A 24,511-nucleotide genomic window follows, 5' to 3' on the forward strand; every position below is an offset into this window, starting at 1 on the left:
TTATCTAGATCTAGAAAAAAATTGATATTTTTATTGAGAGCATATTACATTTATAAATAAACTTAGGAAGAACTGACATCTTGGGCCAGAACTCATGCAGCAAAATTCAGTTTCAGGCAGCTGCTATAGTGTTCCAAAATGGTAATCCCAAAGCAGTATCATTTTGATGGAGAGTATCCCTCAGAATTCTTTCTCAGTTTTCTTATACTGAAATGTTAAGCTTTTGGAAACATATTATGATTATCATTTATAATGCAGGGCTAATTTTATGTAAGTATCAGGTTCCTGAACCTTTTCCTAGGCCCATCTGTGCACTTCCTTGTAAAATCCCCTCTTAGCAAGACCCTGCTAAGTCAGTTAATCTAGGACCCCCCACCCTCCATATCTGATCACCCACAGTAACTGATCAGGTTTCTCATTCTCTGCCGTCTTCCTGGTAATATCTGATCATCCTGGCCTGTCTTCAGCAAAGAATCCTGTTAGGTCGGTTTAGCCAGAATACCCTTTACCTCTGATATTTCCTCTTAGTAATTTTCTGTCCACTGACCCCTATCTTGTTCCTTGGATGCAAACTCCCAGTTTCTCATGCTGTATAATGAAATAAGACTTGTTCTGTACTGAGGTCTTTTTCCTCCTATTGCAATAGTTCTTAATAAAACCTGTTTTAACCACTTCCACTACCGTTCAGCTCAGGTTTTTCTTTGACAACATATATTATAGCACATAAGCTTTTTCAAGAACCTTCTTTTTACAATGGAACATATGTTCTTGGAATACAGATCTTCCTGGATTTATGATGGGGGTGTGTCCTAAATCCATCACAAGTTGAAAATATCTTTAAGTCAAAAATGCATTTAATACATCTATCCTACTAAACATCATAGCTTAGCCTAGCCTACATTAAACATGCTCAGAACACTTACACTAGCCTAGGGTCGGGTAAAATTATCTAACACAACGTGTTAAAGTGTTGAATAATTCACGTAATTCATTTAATATTGTACAGAAGGTAAAAAACAGAATAGTTGTAAGTGTGTCATTGTTCACTCTAGTAATCATGTGGCTGACTGAGAGATGCTACTGCCCAGCGTCATGAGAGCATATTTTACCACATATTGGTAGCCTGGGAAAAGATAAAAATTCAAAACTCAAAGTACAGTTTCTATTGAATGTATATCACTGTCACACCATCATAAAGACAAAAATAATAAATCAAACCATTGTAAGTCAAGGACTGTGTTAAAGACTGTGTGATTTTTTTTGAGGCCCGCAGATAATTAAAAACTCTCTTAAAAGTCATACCTATTTACTTATATGTGATCCAGAGGTGATACTTTGTAAAAGCCTTCTAACTTATAAAATCATTGAATTAAAAAATGTTCATGAGAAGACAGTTCAAGATGGTGGCATAAGAAGATCTTGAACTTGCCTCTTCTTCTGGACAAAAAAATCTACAACTACATATGGAATAATTTTCTCTGAAAAAACCCTGAAAGCTAGATGAATAGCAGCTCCACAACAAAGGGTAAAAGGGCTACATTGAGACAGAAGAGGCAGAGACAGTCTTGCCAGAATCCCAACCCAGGTACAGCAACCCACATTTGGGAGGGATCTCAAAACTATGGAACTTTTCCCCGAGGAGCAAGCAGTTTGTGCCCCACATCAGGGGCACAGCACTGGAGAGATGGGCCACCAAAACATCTGGCCTTAGGAAACAATGGGGAATATGTCCAGGAGAACCACAGAGCTGTAGGGAATGGAGAACCTGTTCTTGAAGGGCTTGCATGCAGACTCAGGGACTCCAGTGCAAAAGCATCAGTCTGAAAAGTGCATAAACCACATGTGAACACTAATCATAATGCATCTACTGGAGAGGGAGGAATCTGCCAGGACTCTCTCCACCACAGTTGTTGAGCTCATGTAACCCACACAGGGGATGCCCCTTGAGCACCTGGCTTTGGTGGCCGGTGTGGGTGCAGTTGTACTTCTGGGCCCCAGAGATTTTATCCTACAAAAAGCCACTCCTTCAAGACTGGGAGAAGTAGCTGTTTTGCCTAATGCATAGAAACAAACACAGGAGTCAGGCAAAAATGAGGAGACAGAGAAATATGTTCCAAATGAAAGAACAAGACAAAACCTCAGAAAAAGATCTTAATGAAATGGAGATATCAGGAATCTACCTGATAAAGAGTTCAAAGTAATGGTTGTAAAGATACTCAATGAACTCAAGAAAAGCATAGATGAACACAGTGAGAACTTCAATAAAGAGGTAGAAAACATAAGAAAATACCACAAGAAAGAACCAAACAGAAATGACAGAATTAAAGAATACAATATCTGAACTGAAAAAATACACTACAGAGGTTCAACAGCAGACTGGATGAAGCATAAGAAAAGATCAGCAAGCTGGAAGACAAAGCAATGGAACTCACCTAGAAAGAGCATGTATACACACACATAGACACACACACACAGACACACACACACACACACACACACACCCTTTGGGCCAACATCAAGTGGAATAACATTTGAATTATAGGGGTCCTAGAAGGAGAAGAGAGAAAGGAGCAGAAAACTTATTTGAGGAAATATGGCTGAAAACATTCCTAATCTAGGGAAGAAAACAGACATCAAGGTCCAGGAAGCATGGAGAGTTACAAATAAGATGAACCTAAAGAGATCCACAGTAAGACACAGTATAATTAAAATATCAAAAGTTAAGAGAGAATCTTAAAAGCAGCAAGAAGAAAACAACTGATAGCATCCGAGGGAAACCCCATAAGGCTATCGGCAAATTTTTCAGCATAAACTTTGCAGGTTAGAAGGGTATACTACAAAGCTATAGTAATTAAAACAGTCTATTGTTGACATAAAAACAGACACATAGATCAATGGAACAGAATAGAGAGCCCAGAAATAAACCTATGCATTATATGGTCAATTAATTTATGACAAAGGAAGCAAGAATATGCAATGGGAAAAGGACATGCAAAACAATGAAACTGGACCACTGTTTATACCATATACAAATATTTACTCAAAATGGAATAAAGATTTGGACGTAAGACATGAAACTATAAATATCCTAGAAGAAAGCATATGCAGTAAATTCATGGACATTGGTCCTCGCAATATTTGTTTTTCTTTTTGATCTGAATACAAAGGCAAGGGCAAGAAAAACAAAGATAGCAAATGGGACTACATCAAACTACAAAGTTTCTGCACAGTGAAGGAAACCATCAACAAATCCAAAGGCAGCCTACTAAATAGGAGAAGATATTTGCAAATCATATATCCAATAAAGGGTTAATATCCAAAATATATTTATAAGGAATTCACACTATAACAAAAAAACAAACACTCTGATTAAAAAATGGACAGAGTATCTGAATAGACTTTTTTTTAAAAGAAGACATACAGATGGCCAACAGACATATGAAAAGATGCTCAACATCATTAATAATCAGGAAAATGCAAATCAAAACCACAATGAGATAATCACCTCACACCCATCAGAATCGCTATTATCAGAAAGACAAAAAATGTTGGCAAGGATGTGGAGAAAAGGGAACCCTCATGCACTGTTAGTGGGAATGTAAATGTTGCAACCACTATGGAAAACAATGTGAAGGTACCTCAAAAATTGAGAATGGAACTGTGATGTGATCCGGCAATTCCACTTTTGGATATCTATCCAAAGAAAATAAAAACAGTAATTTGAAAATGTATATGCCCCCCTGTGTTCATTATGGCATTATTTACAATAGTTAAGATTTGGAAAGATCCTGTGTCCACTGATGAATGAATGGGTAAAGAAGATGTGGTACATATATACAACAGAATACTACTCAGTCATAAAAACAGAATGAAATCTAGCCATTTGCGAAAACATGGATGGACCTTGAGAGTATTATGCTAAGCGAAATAAGTCCTAGTAAGACATATACTACATGATTTACTTATATGTGGAATCTAAAAAATCAGACAAAACAAAACCCAGACTCATAGATATGGAGAACAGATTGATGATTGCCAGAGGGGAGGAGTATAAGGTGTAAGGTGAAATGAGTATAGGGGAGCAGGAAGTACAAACTTTCAGCTATAAAATAAATAAGTCATGGGGATATAATGTGCAGCATGGAGAATACATTCAGTGATATTTTATTAACTCTGTATGTTGAATATGATAACTAGACTTATTGCAGTGAATATTTTGCAGTATATACAAATGTCGCATATCTATGTTGTACACATGAAAGTAATAAAATTGTATGTCAGTTATAATTCAATGAAAAAATTAAAAAGTTTATAAAATTCTCTAATATTTTCATAATTTCATGACTTGTGAAATATTAAATATACAATTATTTCATCAACTCATATTTTCATAAAGTTAGCCATATTTAAATGCTAATTATTTTAACTAATTCTGTGGTCAACTTCTAAGCAGAGCAAGGGAATAAAAAACTTTCCTGAAGCCAGTAACATGTATTTCTTTTCAGTCTGGGTTTTGTATTGGGGAAAGTGATATAGTGAACAAAATAAATAAAAATTTATTTTATCAAGATTATTATAAAAATCTGGTAAAAATAAATGGATGATATATTTTGTTAAATTTTCTTTCTTTTTCTCTTCTTTCTGTTTGTTCTGGCTCTGTCTACATAGTCTTAACTCCCTTATTATTTAAATACTGAAGTATTGAGGTGATTATTCCTGGCAGCGGATGATTCTTTCTACTAATTACTGCTCAGTCCATTTCAGCTCTTAGAAATAGAGATATGTCACATTGGTGGGCTGCATGTGCATTCAGAAGTTATTGAGCTTGTTTGTTACTTTAAGTAGACTATACAGCATTTAGATTGTTTTCATTGGTATGTGTAAAGATGCGCATCAATTAGCTTTTGCTAATAATAAAGTGAAATTGATGCACTTTAATATATATCATGTAATATAAAATACTTCCAACTCTGAGTGCTGCTGGGAAGTTGTCAAATCTTATGTGTGAAAGGTTTTTACCATCACTGTTACACATTAACTGGGCATAGTTTAATATTAATAGTTCCTGAGAATTGTGGCTAACTGAGGTCTTTATTTCCTGTGTATGGATTTTCGATTTGCAACAATTTGGTTGCTTTTCTGTGTAAAATGGTTGTGACTATGTGCAAGACTATGAAAAGGTTCTGGGCTCTTAATTTTGATGAACACCATGCCATTTCCATCATGCTGCACTCAGAACAGCACAGATGTGAGTCTGGGAGTGGCGTCCCCACTGCTCTCATGAGCCTTTGTTTGGAGAACACCCTGATTAACCCCCACCCTTCATGGTTCATTGACTCACTGATAGATCAAGTTTAAACTAGTACATATTAGCACATTTGTTACTAACGGAGGAACAGTTGGCCATTCTGTTTTACATTGCTTGTTCACTGCAAACTGGCGTGCTAAAAAGGTCTATACTCCAGAGTCTGAATTGAGAGGCTACCAAAAGACTGAGAACCAAGTCAGCTGCATATTAATGTTGAATCATATCTATAGTTTAATCTTGGATTATCTTTTGGGGGGATGCTTATACTATTGTAAAATTATGAATGAATGATAATAATCACTTTCAGATTCATTTTTTCAAAGAGTTCAGGGGATTTATGTGTCTCTATACAGCTTTCATATTAAACAGTTTGTCATAATTGGACGAGAGAAGAGCAAGGTTATGACTGCCTGATGCTTCACATCATCTCATTCTAAAAATGTCTTCCGTAGAGTTCTTTGTAGCTAGTAATTTACATAAATCTTTACAGTGAACTATATTTCTATAGTACATGAGAATGTTTATTTTTTGGGCAAGAGATCTAGGATGCATGTCTATTTTCCCACAAACGAAATTAAAATGTCTCCTTTTTCTTTATTTATCAATCAATAAATAAATTTCATAAAACTTAGAGAACCTCCTCCTTTTTTTTAACCTTCCTAACCTAGTTTTCAAAGTCTCCAAATTCTTTTCTTAACTGTTACAGTTCTTTTTGTGGAAGATAGGGTTATCAGATTATTTGGCAGTCTCACCTGGTGAATTTTGTCTTGGTATAGATCATCTATACCATTTTTCTAGATTCCACATTTATGCATTTTTATATGATATTTGCTTTTCTCTTTCTGACTTACTTTACTCTGTATGACACTCTCTAGGTCCATCCATGTCTCTACAAATGACCCAATTTCATTTCTTTTTATGGCTGAGTAATAGTCCATTGTATATATGTACCACATCTTCTTTATCCATTCCTCCGTTGAGACATTTAGGTTGCTTCCATGTCCTGGCTATTGTAAATGGTGCTGCTTTGAACATTGGGGTGTATGTGTTTTTTTGAATTGTGGTTTTCTCCAGATATATGTCCAGGAGTGGGATTGCTGGATCATATGGTAGTTCTATTTTTAGTTTTTTAAGGAACCTTCATACTGTTTTCCTCAATGTAAATTGATAGTGACTGTATCAATTTACATTCCCACCACACATGTAGGAGAGTTCCCTTTTCTCCATGCCTTCTCCAGCTGTTGTTGTTTGTAGACTTTTTGATGACGGCCATTCTGACTGGTGTGAGGTAATATCTCATTGTAGTTTTAATTTGAATTTCTCTAATAATTAGTGATGTTGAGCATCTTTTCATGTGTTTGTTGGCCATCTGTATGTCATCATCTTTACACACTGGTGCCATCCCCTTGGCTACCTGCTTCTTTGCGTTGTCCTTTTTCATGTGAGATGATGGCACACAAGTGCCCTGTTGGGGCTGAAGGACAGCACTCCCAGTCCAAGCCTAAGATGGGACAACTGAGGTTGTTTTTCAAAACCAACTTGTACCATGTGCACTAAAGGCAGTTTCTTTTGGCCCACTTTCTGATTTTTTAATAACTGATGATTTTTTTTTGGAGGGCAAACTGATTTATTTTAAATTCTGAGCAAAAGGGTTAGTATTTATTTTCATTGTTGCTGTAAATTTAATTTAGAAAAGATTTCCCCAGCTCTTAAAAAATTCTTCTACTGGTCATAAGTTTGTATATATAGGAAGTAAATATGAGTTAGTGATTGAATTATTTTTTATTTTTTAAAAGCTTAACTTGGCAGCAATAAGAGGTTGTTTGATTTTTCATGCTGAATGTTTCTTTAAAAGGATATAAATGTCTATTGCAAAACCTACTGTTGATAAATCTTTGGTTCTTTGTGAAATATTTGCCTTGGTCTTTTTGTTTTACTTTAAGAATTAATGTAGGTGGTTATGTTTCTGGACTTATTTTATATCACAGCAATTTTAAAAGGAAGGCTTTTTGCTTAAATGGTTGTTTCTGCAGTGTTGATCTTTTGTTTTCTTTAATGCAATTGGAATTACAGTTTTATAATTTATTTTTTCTTTAATTTTTGGTTTATTTTTAAAAAGAATACACACACATACACACACATATGGCTTCTATTGTGTGCCACATACTATTCTGGGGGCTAGTAATATAGCAGAGAGCAGAACCACAAAGTCTTTGACCTCAAGTAGCTTATATTCTAGTGGTAGTGGCATGCTTAGTCTGTTTGGGATGGTATAACAAAGTACCATAGAAAGGGTGGCTTATAAATAACAGAAATTTACTTCTCACAGTCCGGGAGGCTTGAAGTCTGAGCTCAGGGTGCAAGCATGGTCAGGTTCTGGTGAGAACCCTCTTCTTGTGTCTTCACATGGCAGAAGGAAAGCTAGAGCCCTCCGGGGTCTCTTTTATAAAAGCACTAATCCCATTCATAAGGGCTCAACCCTCATCACCTAATTACCTCCCAAAGGCCCCACCTCCTAATACCTCACATTGGGGATTAGGATGTCAACATATAAATTTGGGGGTGGGACACAAATATTTAATTCATAAGAAGAGGGAATTGAAAAAAATGTCAAATATATTTCTAGGATGTGAAATGTACACAGGTGGTTAAGGAAGACTTCATGGGCTGTGAAGTGTTAGAAAAGAGCTGAAAGTAACAGGGAGCCATATGGATATGGAAATGTTCCAAGCAGAGGGAACAGTAAGTGCAAAAGCTTGAGCAAGAAAGTCATGTGCAGAGTAGAGTCAACAGGGAGCCAAATAATTGGAAATGACGTCACAGAGGTGGTTGGGAGTAGCCATGAAGGATCTTGCATGATTTGTATGATTTTTTACTTTTATTCTGAGAAGAATGGGGGCTCATTGGGGAGTTTTAAGCAGAGGAACGACATGATCTGACTTACTTTCAAAATGGATATTCTGGCTGCCAAGTAGAGAGTAGATTTTGCGAGTGGGTGAGTGGATGCAGCAGGAGACCGGTTAAGTGAAATTAGTATAATCCGGGCAAGAGATGGTGGCTTAAATCAGGGTAGGAGCGGGAGACATGGTATGAAGTGGTTGGTCTTTGCATTTGTTTTTGAAGATAGAGCTGGCTGGATTTACTGCCTTAGTGGATACGGGGGATATTGAAAAAAAAATTCAAGGATGACACCAAGATAATTTTTACTCTATTATGAAAAATTATCAAACATCTAGGTGCCTATTATAATGTTTTTATATTTTCTGTATTTCTGTTACCTAAATTCTACAGTTCTTAACATTTTTCCATAGCGACTTCAAACATTTTATTCTGTCAATGTGTTTTAAAGTAAATTATAAACATCATTATATTTTTCCCAGAAATATTTCAGTATGCATCTCTAAAAACAGAAATTTTACAAATAACAAAATATCATTATCCTACAAAATGAATGAACAATAGTTGTTTATTATCATCTAATACCTGGTCCACATTGAAATTTCCCCCCTGTTTTCCAGAATGTCTTTTATAGCTGATTTGTAACCATCAGTGTCCAGTCAATTAAATGCATGTAAACTACAACACTACAACATGCCCTTCCTCATCTTTTATATTCTCTCGGACATCGATTTATGGAAGAGACTGGATTATTTGTCCTGTAGACGTTTTAGTGTTCATAAGAAACATTTAGCCCATTTAAATATAGATTATTGGTCCTTACTCCCAGAAATTTTGATTCAGTGGATCTGGTGTGGGCCTTTCTAATGAGCTGCTGTGTGATACTAGGGTGTCATTCTGGAGACCATAGACTTTGGTGTGTTTTTTTTTTTTTTTTTGCGGTACGCGGGCCTCTCACTGTTGCGGCCTCTCCCGTTGTGGAGCACAGGCACCGGACACGCAGGCACAGCGGCCATGGCTCACGGGCCCAGCCGCTCCGCGGCATGTGGGATCTTCCCAGACCGGGGCACGAACCCGTGTCCCCTGCATCGGCAGGCGGACTTTCAATCACTGCGCCACCAGGGAAGCCCGAGACCATAGACTTTGAGCAGTACTGCTATGCCCCTATCTGATTGCCTCTTGGGGGCATCATTTAACTTGTTCTTCTATTCTCTGTATTTACTATAAACTGGATTTTCAATCTAAAGACTTAATTAGATTTCTGTTATAAATTTGGGGCAAGGATACTTCATAAATGGTATGTGTACTTCATTTTTTATCATCTCAGGTGGTACATAATGAATGTCTGACTTCCCTACTGTTAATGAGGCCAAGATGACTTCCCCAAGGCTAAGACTGATCCCTGGATCAAGGAGGTGAAAAAGCTTGATCCCTCCATTGTAATGTCGCTATTCGAAACTAGCAGATAATTTGTTGGGTGGTACTCAGGGACCAAGGGAATGTCTAGTCCTCAGTAAATATTTCATCTAATGGTTTTAACATGCATTGATTATCCTTGCCGGAACTGATTATTTAACTAGGGGTAGATCATGGAGATTTTCTAATTCAACATTCTTCCAAAATGAGTGCTATTCTTTTTTTAAAAAATGATGTTCCTTCTGTAACTGGTACTGTTTGGTTAGCTAGAAGTATAGTGCATATTAGAAGGGCAGGATAAATGCTTAAGTAGTTGTTCAAAGTAAAGTGAAGTTTCTGACTGGAGTGAGTGGAAGGATGAAGTTATCATTTAGTGAGAAGCGGAAGATGGTGGGTAGACAGACCAGGTTTGGTGGGGAAAAGCAGAATTTCAGTTTTGAATATGTTAAATTTGAGATGTCTATTAAACATTTGTATTGATCAAAGTTCAGTTGAAATAAAACATAAAATACTCTAGCTATTTTAAACAGAAAGCTGTTTTATACAGGTAATATTATTAAAGGGCTAGAGGAGAAGGTTCTACGGCATCGAATGTGCTGGTGGCCTACAACTCTTGCTGATTGCTTTTTTCCCCCTCACCCCACATATATGGCCTCATGAGACATTTTCTCTGACCAGTTGCCTAAGGGAACTAAATGGGGCCTAGTTCAGAGACAGCTCCATGGTATAATGGAAGTGAGCTCCTGAAGCATTACAGCCCCGTTCAAGGTGTTCCTAAAAGATAGTAGGAAAGGGAGATCCTTCTGGTAGTCAGAACTTCAAATAGTTGATACTAGTTGTTAAGGATTGATGGCCAAAGGGATTGATGTATCTCAATGCATGAGCAGTGGTGAAGAGCTTGGCCAAATAGTTGGAAGTAAAAATTTGGAGGGTTGGTGGCAAAGATGTGTAAAGCAAAAGTATATGGATGACTTTCACAGAATAAGAACAGAATATGAGATTTGTGTTTTATGCAAATGCTCGCCAAAGAAAATTTATTCTCTAGAAATAACCAGGAAATAACCAGGTATGTAAGATGGTCCATTCTATAGATGTTTGTCAGCATCTTTTCAGAGCAAACCCAGGGCTTGCACAATGAACATATAAACAAAGTGGCCTTAAAGCAGGAAGGAGAAAAATACAGGGATTTAGCAATAAACACTTCTGCTCACCAAGGCTGATTTGACTACCACCATTGCTGAGTACTCTGCCTGCAAGCAGATCATCCTTGAGCCCTGGATACACCCCATATCCCAGGGCAGCCAGTCCACCACTTGGTGGCAGGTTGATACATTGAATCCTCTCCTTTGTGAAAGGTCAGTGGCTTGGCCTCATTGCTATAAATGCTTACTTCTGGTATGGATTTGCATTTCCAGTCCACCATGTTTCTGCCAACACTACCATTGGTGGCCCTACTAAATGCCGTGTTCAGTGAATTTGCATCGTATACAATACTGCTTTTGATCAAGGGACTCATTTACATCAAAAATAGTGAAACAGTTGGCTGACAAGTATGGGATTCACTAGTCTTACCATTTTTCCTATTTTATAATATTGTCTTCCACCTGGGAGACTAAATCTTGTGATATTAAGGTAGTTTTTAGTTCCATAAACAGAATACTTGGGTGTATGGACTAATGAATGAGTTAAGGTAGAAGTGTCATTTCTTATCTCCACCTTTTGTGACCCGCTCATAATATTTTTGCTTCCGGCCTCTACAACTTTGAACTCTGCTGATTTAGAGCTTTTAGTTTAAAAGAATACTTTCATATGGGAACATGACAGTGGTTCAGTTGAATTGGACATTGAAAACTACCTGGCCACATTATTGAACCATATCACTGAACCAGCAAGTGAAAAAATAATAATGAAGTTGCTCTGATGGCAAAGGTGATCAGTTCTGATTATCAGGGGGAAATAGTGTTGCTACTACTACTCAATAGGAGGATGATATCTAGAACCCAACAGGTAACCTGGGCTGCCTCTTAAGAGCAGGATGAAATGAATGAACACATTGTCTAGGAAAATAAAAATGGCCAAACTGACTCCAGAAGATATAGATAATGTTAAAGACCAGTTATCACCAAAGAAGCAGAAATCTTTTTGTTACTCCTAAAAAAAGCACCAACTCTGATATTTTCACAGGGATATGCACCATACCTTTAAGGAATAGGAAAACTTCAATACTATTTAAATTATTCTGGAGCATAGGAAAATATGGAAAACTCCCAGATTTTATAGCTAGAGCTTGCATGAAATTAATACCAACATCTGACAATGAAGTCCAAAGAAGGAAAAGTATAGATTGATTTTACTTATGAGTGTCAAACAACCCTTAATAAAATAAGAATAGATGGCTGTGTTATCAACATGATAAATATATATATATCATTTTAAAGCCTATAATAGGAGAAACATGTGAGGGAGTCCCATTAAATTTTGGAGCTGACAACAGTATCCTTCATCAGCACTGTTGGTCACATTCTTCTGGTGAAACCCACCAATGCAAGTAGACTAGAGAAGAACATGAATTTGTGTGACAGTTGGAAAGAGGAAAGTGAAATTACCATTATTTGAAGACGAAGTAACTATTAGACTGGAAAATCCAAGAGAATAAAGGGAAAATCTATGATGAACAATGAGAAAATTAAGTGCTAGGTGTAGAAATCAATGGTTTTGATATATGGCATCAAGAGTCAGTTAGGAGATGGAGTTAGAAACATATTGACAGCAGCATCAAAAAAAGGTGAAAAACCTAGACTTATTCAGCATTTATCTGAAAAATGTTTACCATGGTACTTAGGGACACAGGAGACTTAAAATAGAAAAGCATATCATGTTTCTGTAAAGAAAGACTGAATCTCATAAAAGTGTTACAGCCCTTAAGATAATATATATTTAATGTAATCTGAATAAAATGCCAGGAGAATTTTTTCACGCTAGACAAACTGATTTTAAAGATCATGTGTAAAAATAGACATGGAAATTCTTAAAAGTAGTAAGGAACTCTATCAGCTACTAAGTCATGTTATGAAACTGTAATATTTAAGACATTATGATACTGGCATATGAATAAATCAATAGATCTCAGATTAGACACTTAAGAAGAGATTCAAATACATCCAGAAATTTAGTATATCTATAGGTGGCATTTGAAATCTGTAGGAGAAAGACTGTTTATGCCATGAATTATGTTGGGACAGATAGATAGCCCCTTGGAAAAAAGTAAAGTCAACTCCCAATTTTGTATCATCTATCAAAATAACTTTCAGATAGTATTAAATAAAATATGAAATTGAGACCATAAAATTATTAGAAAAATATAGGGGATTTTTTTTGTCACAAAGGGAGCTTTTAAATATGACACAAAACCCAGAAACCATAAAAGAAGTGATAAATTCAACCATAAGCACATAAAAATGAAAACGTTTGACATAGAGAAAACAGCATAAATAAAAGCACTAAATGACACACTGGGAAAAATATTTGTAACTCACACAAGTAAAAGGTTGATACTGTATGGAGCACTGCTACAATTAACGTGACAAACAGTACAAAGAAAGAATTGGCTAATGATATAAACTGACAGTTCATGGAAAAATAAAAGTAGCTCTTAAACATTTGCAAAGTTTCTCAGCCTCTCTCATAATAAGAGAAATGTAAATTGAAATTAGAGTGATATGCGGTTTTTCACCCCTCAGATAGTCAAAGATCAAAATTTTGAAAATTTACAAAGTTTACAAGGGTATAAGAAAACACCCTTGTAAATTGGTAGTAAAAATAATAGGTAAACTGAGTACTTACTATGTGCCATGCACTTTTCTAAGTACTTTACACTTATTTAATCATCACAATTTGTGAGAGGCACTCTTATTATCCCCATTTTACAGATGAGGAAACTGAAGAACAGAGAAGTTAAACAATAACCCAAAGTCACAGTTGGCAAATGGAGGAGCCAAGATTTAAGATCAATTACTTTTACTCTAGCATTTACTTTTTTTTTTTTTCAGTCACAAGTCTAAATTTCTATGGCAAGTGATTTGGCAATATATACTCTCAAGGGTACATACCCTTTGACCCAGTGTTTCTACTTCTAGAAGTTTGTCCTGCAGTTTTATGTAAATAGATGCAAAATGACGTTCATTGCAGCAGTATTTGCAGTAAAGGAAGATTGGAAACAACCTACATACCCATCCACAGGGAACTAGTTAATTAAATTGAGGTTCATCCATACAAAGAAAACTAGGCAGCTTTAAATAAAGTAAGATAGCACTCTATGTAATGATATGGAATTATCTCCAAAATATTGTAAAAGGAAAAGCAAGGCACAGAATAGTGGGTTGGGATGCTACCATCTATGTAAAAAGTCACAGAATGTATACCTACATTTTTGTATATGCAGAGAATAGATTCTTGGTTGTCCCTCAGGAAGGGAACTAGATACCAGGGAATGAGCTGAATAATGAGATTTTTGAATTCTGTACAATGTGTGTATTTTAATTTGTACAGAAAATAATTGTGTATATGGTTCTCAGATATAGAGACATTTGCATTGTGGTCACTTGGTGAAGAGTGTAACCAAGTGCCATAGACAGATCTGGGTTCAGGCTCCAACACTGGATGGTTACCAGAGGGAAAGGGGCTTTGGAACAACTGTAGTTCTGGGCAACTTTGCTTCTTCCCTAACTTGGATATTGACTAGAGGGAAGACAGAATCCATAGAGCTCTTTGTGTTTGGGGTAAGACTCCACTCATCACTGCCCCACTCTCCAATCCCAACTGCTGCACACAATTTTTATCTCTTACACACACTGTGTTGCTGCTTGAGGCTCATCACCTAGACTCTCATCCCTCTAAGGCCCTCTCTGTGTACCGCCTAACCTGACACCATCCCCTACTCTCCTCAACTCCAGACACCATTTTATTTTTGCCCTGTGGAACGAATGATTCATCATTAGCAAAGTCTATGTTGTCAACCACTTTTCCAAATATCCCCCTTTTACTTTAGTAGAGAGACACAGCTCTTCCAGGAGCTTATAGTGTCCCCTGCAGTCCTTTTGAGTGGTAGCTGTTTCCTCTGCCTTGCCTTTCATACAACTGGTGCTGGAGGTGCTCTTGATGTCTTGAAGTCTTCCTTGCATCTCACTGGTATTTGGGGACCATTTTCTCAGCGTACTCTCTTTAAAAAATCCTCAGCATTGAAGCTCAGTCCGTCAGACACCACCTGCTAGCATTACTTGCAGTCCTGTACAGTCTGCTGCATCTTTCTGCCAGTCCTTGAAGACTTTAGCTCCTGCCTCACTGTCACTCCCTCCAATACTACTGCTGTCATTATTTTATGTGTTTTTTTGTACATTTCTCTCAGTTTTTACCTCTTCTCCTTCAGAGATCTTGACCTGTATTTCACTTGCCCCATTTTCTCCCATAATCATATTTCTAGTACAGTAGTTCTCAAAGTGTGGCCCCCTGGACCAACATCATCAGCGTCACCTGGGAATTAGTTATAAATTCTCAGACCCCACCGCAGACTACTGAGTCCAGAACTCTGGGGCTGGGACCCAGAAATCTCTGTTTTAAGAAGCTCCTTTTGGTCATTCTGATGAAGGTGGAAGTTCATCAGATCTTGTTATTGTCATTAGCAATAACTCTCTGTCTCAATTTTAACCATCCTACCCCCCATGTGGCTACTGCCTTCTGTCTTCCTAGCTCACCAGATCAACTCTCCCAACCCCTATAATCCTGCAGCCCCACTGAGACCACAATTTACTGTTTTTGCCACTTTTCACTAGTCCTTAGCCCTCTTAGGTCCTTACTTTCCCCTTTTTCAGCCACACATGTGACTACTCTTTGTTCTCTTTCATATACCATATCAAAATATTCTCCCTTCAAAATATATCTAAATATATTCAAAATACATTCAAAAGTTGCTAAGAAAGTAAATCTTAGAAGTTATCATAAGAAAAAAAATTTTTTGTAATTCTGTGGTGACAGATGGTAACTAGAATTATTGTGGTGATTATTTCCCAATGGATACAAATGTTGAATCATATTGTACACCCAAAACTGGTATAATGTGTATGTCAATTATGCTTCAATGAGGAGATATATCTAGAATCTGGCTTTTCTTATAATGTCCACTTCAACCACTGTGTCTAAGCACACAGTGTTAGAATATTGCCAGTGCTCTTTACTTTGTTAGTCCTTACCCTAACTGTGTCTACTTTCCATATGGCAGCTGAAGTGATCCTTTTAACACCTAAGGCTATGTTGCTGTAAACACTGCTCAAAATTCTCCATGCTTCTTCTCTCACTCAGAGCCAAAGCTAAAATCCTTGTAAATGCCTACAAAGCTCTGGGTGATCTGACCTTCCCTGGCCAGCAAGTCATTTCTTCTACCTTTGCCCTCCTTCTCTCCCACAACTGAGCTTCACTGTTTTTTTTAAACACTTTTATTGGAGTATAATCGCTTTGTATACACCATAAACTATATGGTGTGTTAGTTCCTGCTTTATAACAAAGTGAATCAGCTATACATATATCCCCATATCTCTTGCATCTCCCTCCCTCCCACCCTCTCTATCCCACCCCTCTAGGTGGTCACAAAGTACCGAGCTGATCTCCCTGTTCTATGCAGAAGCTTCCCACTAGCTGTCTGTTTTACATTTGGTAGTGTATATATGTCCATGCCACTCTCTCACTTTGTCCCAGCTTACCCTTCCCCCTCCCCATGTCCTCAAGTCCATTATCTGGTAGGTCTGCGTCTTTATTCCTGTCCTGCCCCTAGCTTCTTCATGACTTTTTTTTTTTTTTTTTAGATTCCATATATATGTGTTAGCATACGGTATTTGTTTTTCTCTTTCTGACTTACTTCACTCTGTATGATGGACTCTAGGTCCATCCACCTCACTATAAATAACTCAATTTCGTTTCTTTTTATGGCTGAGTAATGTTCCATTGTATATATGTGCCACATCTTCTTTATCCATTCATCTGTCAACGGACACTTAGGTTGCTTCCAAGTCCTGGCTATTGTAAATAGAGCTGCAATGAACATTGTGGTACATGACTCTTTTTGAATTATGGTTTTCTCAGGGCATATGCCCAGTAGTGGGATTGCTGGGTCGTATGGTAGTTCTATTTTTAGTTTTTTAAGGAACCTCCATACTGTTCTCCATAGTGGCTGTATCAATTTACATTCCCACCAACAGTGCAACAGGGTTCCCTTTTCTCTACACCCTCTCCAGCATTTATTGTTTGTAGATTTTTTGATGATGGCCATTCTGACTGGTGTGAGATGATATCGCATTGTAGTTTTGATTTGCATTTCTCTAATGATTAATGATGTTGAGCATTCTTTCATGTGTTTGTTGGCAGTCTGTATATCTTCTTTGGAGATATGTCTATTTAGGTCTTCTGCTGATTTTTGGGTTGGGTTGTTTGTTTTTTTTTGATATTGAGCTGCATGAGCTGCTTGTAAATTTTGGAGATTAATCCTTTGTCAGTTGCTTCATTTGCAAATATTTTCTCCCATTCTGAGGGTTGTCTTTTCGCCTTGTTTATGGTTTCCTTTGCTGTGCAAAAGCTTTTAAGTTTCATTAGGTCCTGAGCTTCACTTTTATCCTTAGAACTTTTTACCACTTAGCATGCTCTGAATTCTCTTGTTTATTTCTATGTCCTACCATTGGAATGGAAGCTTCATGAGGACAGAGGCTTTTCTTGTTCCCTGATAGAACCTCAGCTTCTAGAGCCCTGCCTGGCAAATAACAGGCATCTAGTTATTTGTGAATAAATGAATGGATGTTATTGTTATCTAGATGACCCAAAGCTAACACTGCCCTTTTATTCACTCATCAAGTATTTGATCATCTATTTATGTGCTGTGCATTAAGGAAATAGAATGTGGAGAAAAACCCAGAGAGTTTCCAGTCTAATATGTAAGAATAATTAATAAATAGATATAAAATAACAGCAGTGTAAGAATCAAGATTGGGAAGTGTATGGACTTGTGAGAACAAATGATAAGGGGGAAATGACCTAGCTGAAGCCACAAAGCCAAGGAAACCATGGTAGGCTTTCCCTAGAAACAGTGACTGAGGTGAGATCAAGACAAAGAGAAGAGGGGGTTAATTGGGCAAAGTGGCTATGGTGGCAGCTGGTGTAGGTGGGCAGCTAGTGGGGAGAACAGGTGCAAGGACCCTGTGGTAGAGGGAACATAGGAGTTCAAGAAACTGAATGGAATAGGAGGAAGCTTGAGGAGGGAGCATGGAAGGAGAGAAGGATGGAGATTTGTTAATTATGTCTCTCTATTCCACTTAATTAAGAACATTTAAAAAATCCGACTTTATTCGGTAGAGATCTCCATCCTGATCTCTAAATTGATTTCAAATTGCTACCTAATTCATATATACTTAGTCTGTATCTTCACAGTCATCATATTAGATGCATCTAAAAGAAAAAGAGAAATGAGGAAATAAATACGTGCTCTGGTAAAGAAAAAAGAAAATTGGCTTTGTTGACTTGTATTTAAAAACCCCTTGATTGACCAGAATGTCTAAGGAATGGGACTGTCTGATTCATTTAGTTTTCATTGCTGTTGTTGTTAACTGAGGCTTAAAAATAAAATTACTTTGCTTAAATCCTTTTAGAAAATCTTTAAAAATAATTTTAGCCCCTTGCCTGCCATTTTAAGAAGACTGTGTCACAAAGATTGGGTGGGACGTATAGCGTGCACTTTTATACGTATGTTTAAGGTCTACAAGCCTTCGACTGCAGTGTGCTTATTCTCACGAACCCCAAATGACTGTTTCTCATTTCCACAAATGTCTATTCCTTCACAGTCATGATATAGGAAAAGGGGGAAATAAACGTTTGTTTGTATGACAGCATTTGGGGACTGCAATTTGATGGCTAGACACCTTCCTTACTGGGTCTGTCCCTGCTGGAGAAATGAGGGTATTCCCACAAAGTTACCAGGTAAGGGAAACTTACACAGATCTTTTGTCTGGACTCTGGGGTTTAGAACAAGTTTCTGGTCCTTTTCGTGTTTTAATAAAAGTGAGCCCTAGATTAATCTGCTTCATCCTTCCTGGTTAAAAGACACTAATACTGTCCTTCGTGGCAGTTGTGTTTTGTTTTGACCTGATCCAGAGTCACATACTGCATTTAGTTGTCACTCTTTAGTCTCCTTGAATCTGGAACACTTCCTCAGTTTTTCTTGGTCTTTCATGACCTTGACATTTTTGAAAAGTTTAAGGCAGGTATTTGGAGAATGCCCCTCAACTTGGGTTTGTCTGAGTGTTTCATCTTGTTAGGTCCACATTATGTATGCACTTGGGGCAAGAATCCCACAGAAGTTGTGTGTCCTTAGTGCTGTGTATCTTGTACATGAGGCACATGTGTCGGTTTGTATCACTCAGAGTGTTGTTAACTTTGATCACTTGACTGAGGACGTGTCTGCCGGACTTCCCTACTGTAAATATTCCTTTTTACTTTCTGTAAATAGAATAATAGGGAAGGACAGAGTTTAAGAATAAGTAAATATTTTGTTCCCCAACTGACTGTCACCGATGGTTTTAGCATCCATTGCTGATTCTTGCCCAAATCCATCACTATTATGATGGTTGAAAATAGTGATTTTCTAACTCTGTAATTTTCCCGTATTTATTAATTGTTACTCTGATATGAAGTTTTTCCTTTTCCTCCTTTATTTATATGTGTATTTAGTGTCGGTTTGACTCCCGGAGTTGGGTTTTTTAAAAAGTCACTGTAGTATGTATGATATGGTACTGTCTTTATTCCATTTTTTGTTGTCTCAGGTTTGGCCAGTGAGAGTCCTGAGACATTGAGTCCTTTATCAGAGTTTTCTGTATAAATGATATAAAAAATCGATAATAGAGGTACAGAGAGTAACACAGGAGCAAGAAGCCAGAGAGGTGAATTCTGCTGGTCAGGAAGGGCTTCAGTGAGGAAGTGGTATTTAAGGTGAGCTTTGAAAAAGTGGTCAGATTTTTACAGGATTGGAGACGAGGTAGAGTGGTAACGGTGAACTGTCTGAACAGAGGAAGGCCTATAGCAGTTGGTATTCGGCAAGTAATACAGTGGGTCTGGATCGTGAAGGGGAAGTGGAAACGGAACAGAAAACCCTCTGCACTTAGTTTGCTTCGAGCATCTTCTGTGCTGGTCTCACTGCTTGGTATTTCCTCCCTGACTCTACCCCTGCTGTTTCACTAAGGGGAGGATGAAGTGTGAGGCAGGAGGGAATTGCACGTAGTGAAAACAGCATGAGCCCAAAGCCCCGCTCAAATGCTCCCTTCTTCGGGAAGCCTTTTCCGGATCCCTAATAAGAATTAACCACCCTCCTTAGGGCTTCCCTGGTGGCGCAGTGGTTGGGAGTCCGCCTGCCGATGCAGGGGACACGGGTTCGTGCCCCGGTCTGAGAAGATCCCACATGCCGCGGAGCGGCTGGGCCCGTGAGCCATGGCCGCTGAGCCTGTGCGTCCGGAGCCTGTGCTCCGCAAGGGGAGAGGCCACAACAGTGAGAGGCCCGCCTACCGCAAAAAAAAAAGAATTAACCACCCTCCTCTCATCCACTCCCAGGGCACTTTGTACCTTCGTGTTAACAAATCTGTTCTGTCTTGTACTGGTTCTATTTGTGGATACGTCTTCCCCCTGTAAAGCATGAACACATGTTAATCACTTTCCACCTCTTCCCAGTACTCAGTGCAAATGCTCAACAAGTATTTCTTGAATATGTGTGAGAGGGAGGAGAGAGGATAGGTTGGAGTTGGTTGGGGGAGGCTCTGGATGTCATTTTCAGGGGTCGGACTTGCCCCACAGGCAGTGATGAGCCCTGGTGCTTTGGACCAGTGCAGGGCTGCTGGGGGCTGTGATGTCTGAGGATATGGTGGAAGGGGGGCTGCAAGGTACCCATGAGTGGTCCTGGAGAATGCCGAGCCAGAGTGAGACAGCCAGGAAAGGCAGAGGCGTGGAAGCAAATAGTTATCACCTCACGAATCGGGGCACTCATTTGAATGTAGGAATTGAAAGAAAAACAAGGAATTGAGTATGGCTTTGAGGTTTCAAGACTGGGTGATTAGGAGACTGGCAGAAATCTCTCACCAAAATGGGATCCCAGGGCCAAGTACAGAAGAGGTAAGGAGTTCAGCATCGTCCTGTCTGGTCCTCAGCCAAGACACTCCCTGAATTCAAACAATATGTGTTGTTGAAAAATTTTTATTATTTCAAATATGGTAAGAAATAAAATATTGTCTCTACTTGAGGCACAAAAACTGACGTGGGTGTAATGGACATTCTTCTTTTGGCTTTAGTAATGGTTTCATTAAAAATGGATGCTAGTAACTGCTTTTCTAACCTTGAAGCGTGGCCCTGTGAGAAGAGCTTACCATGAAAGAAATAGTCGTCAGCTTTCTCTGGCTCCTGTGTCCTCTCCTGCCCCTTCCTAACAACGGAAAATTTGCTTTGCACCTGCTCCAACTGGGCTCTAAGTGATAAGCATCTTGCAAGCCCAGAAAACTGTAGTATCAAATCTCAGCCCCAACTGTGAGGCAACACTATATTCCCGAACCCCCGCTGAGAGGCGTTGCTTTCCCAATTCCCCAGGGAAGAGTTCTTTCTCCCTTGGCCCCTTTTCAGGCTTGAACTCCGACCTAAACCCTCTTCTTAGCTTCCAGCGTGCATTGCTCTGGGTGCTGGCCCTGACCTGGCCTTGCATCCTCCACTCCACTCTGGGCTCATCAGCAGGTCAGCCCTGGGTAGCCCTGGGGTCACCGGAATGCCCAATTCCAATAATGAGCATATTTATCCAAGGAGAGGAAATGGACTTTCTAACCTGTTATAGTCCATTGCTTTTTTCCCCAGAAACAAATGCTAAAGGAACATTGGATATATTATCGGTGATTTGGTAAATATCCTTAATCGTTGCCTAATATTCATGAAGTCGCTTTCATTCACACCTTCCTTCATAAATTAAATGCTTTGTTATAACTCATGACTTACTTTAAGAGGGATATTCTTATTTCACTGCTAGGAACTGTGAAATGTTTTAAAATAATGCCATATTCAGGAAAACTCTTGGAAGAATTTCAAATAAAAATAGCAAACATTAATTAAATAGGTGTATAACATTCTAACTGGCCTTAGTGTATGGTTTTAAAGGGAAAGAAAAAAAATGCCGATAGAGACTATAATTTTTGTCTTTATATTTTCCTCTTAGGTTTTTCAGACAGACCGAAGTCATTAAAAATAGTCCTTAACCCCCAAAGCCACAAAAAAGAAGCTACTCGGGTCTATTATGAGAAGGTTGAACCACTGTTGAAGATTGCGGGAATAAAGACGGATGTAACAGGTAAATATTTTCAGAATATAATTTCACCTCTAAAAAAATCATACTTGAGGAAGCAAAATAACCTTGAGTTTGTTCTTGAGTCAAATTTAGGAACCTACTTATAATATCTAAAGCTTGTTTATGTGCTTTGATAACTTACTGCAGCCAGCTCCAGGATTATAATTCAATTATTTTGTTTTCTTTTAATTGTGTTATTTTTATTAGAATATCAGTATTTTCTCTTTAAACCTTTTTTCAGACTTTAAAAATTATTAGGTATCATTTTTAAGGGGGCTGCACATGTTTTGATACCCTCATTGGGATGTTGGCTATTTAAACATTATCTCTGCAGTTCAGCAGCAATTGATTTTTGTTCACTTAAATGTTTGATGTCTTTCCATGGAATCCTTCATTAGGTGGTTTTTGTTCTGACTCTGACCCCTGCTGGTTAGGTCAAAACTAAGCACTTAACTGCTGATTTTAGATGAATTTAGAGAAGCCAGAAGCTTAAATTCATTGTCTAAAATAAGAAGGGTGCTTAGGTTTGTGCCCAGGAAGACAGAAATTTGCTGATGCTAAAGTTCATATAAAGAAGATTAGTAAAATTCTTTTCAGCTTTTAAAATTTGGTGACCAGATTCCTTTGTTTCCTTGAGACCCTTATTTTTCCCACGGGGGTGGGGTGAGGAGGGTTGATGTTATCGTGAATCACACCCTCAGTTCTTCTGGTTTTATTTCTGTGTAGCTTCATTAACACACAGTGTAAATTTGTAGTAAATTTTAATTGATGAAGAATATTGCATAATAAGCCTACTCAGGATACAAGACCAGAATGTACTTGGAATCTCCTAGTCCCAGTTATAAGTTCCTAGGGAAGGGATTCAGAGTGACCTGGCTTTGCTCAGCTGTCACCAGGGGAGATGGGCCTCACAATGTAAATAAGGTTTATAAACCTACATCTCATGACTTGATGGGTGGGGTAGAAGGGAATTCCTTTAAAAAAAAAAAAAAAGCAGCAACAATAATCTTTTTGAGAAGGTCATCCACCCCAAAATGCATCTACTGCAATGAAGGTTGGAGAGAAACTACCATGAAACACTCAAGAGGAGTTTCTGAATTAAAATAAAATTGTAGTGAAGGAGTTAATCTTTCATCTTTGTGGCTTTTGTCTTACTTGGAGGTGATTTATAAGAAAAAGAAACGATTCAGATCTATTGTTGCTTCCCCTGAAGATTTTCAAGGATTGGAAGAAGGAAAAGTTTGAAATTCATATTCGGATGAGCCAATTAAAAGTTGAATAAACTTATTGGTGAACCCAATAACATTTAATTGTTGTTTCATTGATTTAGTATCCAAAACAGTTTTACATGGATATTACTACATATCATTCAGTTCAAGAAACTCTTGTTGAATGCTTTGTGTTAAACACTATGCACAATGAAAGATGGATAAGTTCTACTCCCTGCTCTTGAGTGACCGTTAATTTATTAAGGATTAAAATAGATACTTAAAGTAGATATAATTGGGATATACATAAAGGAATTATGGTGTCTCAGGGGTCTTATTTACTTTGATCAGAAGACCCAAGAAAAGAATTTGAACTGGACAGTTTTAGAAAGTCAGAGAAGGCAAATAATGGTTTACTGTTATAGTAAATATACATATTTACTATATGTATATAGCAGAAAAGAAAAGTGAGAGAAGGCAGGCACACTAGCAGCACATACAAGTGGGTGTCGCTGTGTGTGCTGTACCCATAGTTTTTTGCTAGTTCTTTCATAACGTTGGCTTTATCTTAAATATGGTCCTTTCCATCATCGTAAAATGGTGCCAATGAATTCAATTCTTCTTTATTCAAATCTAGTGAGATGGGGAGAGGTGTGTACATGCAAGAGATTCAACGTGTTTTAATCCTGAACAAGGATTAAAATTTTTTTCCTATCAGTTTGACTCTCCTAATGTAGTACATATACCCCACCTGGAGCACTTACTCTCTTAAGCATCAAGACCCTTCCCATGGGATGAGGGTGGGACCCCCTTCTCCTAAAGGCTGAGGACACCTGAACTGAAATTGGGAAGGCTCCCAACAAAGTGCACAGGAGGAAGTCTGAGTCCAGATTCAGGATGAATCTTTATGCTACACTCAGGAGTTTATTCATCATGCATTGATTCGGAGGTGGTGTACATTTTTTATCATAGTGTTGTAATCTAGTTTAGCAAAGATGATTATGTCATCAGAATAAATATTGGAAGAGAAGAGGGAGAGATTGGAGGAAAGGAAACCAGCCTATGAGGCCTGAACTAAGGTAGAGGAAATGATAGGAACGTGCTTTCCTTCTTAAAACAAGTGTATTGGAGAGAAAAATGTTATGTTCTAGGACTTGTTTCCCCTGAATTTTAGATGTTTTTGCTTATTATATTTAGTTTAAGATAAAATAAAATTAGAATATTACATAAATGCAAATATAGAATTTATTTATATATTTGTGCAGCATGGCTAATTATTAG

General features: G+C 37.9%; 1 protein-coding gene across 4 annotated transcripts in view; it reads left to right on the top strand.

Moving 5' to 3' along the window:
- CERKL (CERK like autophagy regulator) overlaps window positions 1-24,511 on the top strand; it is a gene marked incomplete at its 5' end in the record, with an annotated part of 156,490 nt that overhangs the window by 99,176 nt on the left and 32,803 nt on the right. For 3 of the 4 annotated variants that reach the window (XM_081241851.1, XM_081241852.1, XM_081241853.1), the window contains one exon: window positions 21,894-22,025. The exons of the other annotated variant lie outside the window; for it this stretch is intronic. In XM_081241851.1, the coding sequence (XP_081097977.1) occupies window positions 21,894-22,025 (132 nt within the window). The remainder of the gene's footprint in view (window positions 1-21,893; window positions 22,026-24,511) is intronic. 4 annotated transcript variants of the gene reach the window in all.

The sequence above is a fragment of the Mesoplodon bidens genome, assembly GCF_964165515.1.
Source record: "Mesoplodon bidens genome assembly, chromosome: 8".
Taxonomy (NCBI): domain Eukaryota; kingdom Metazoa; phylum Chordata; class Mammalia; order Artiodactyla; family Ziphiidae; genus Mesoplodon; species Mesoplodon bidens.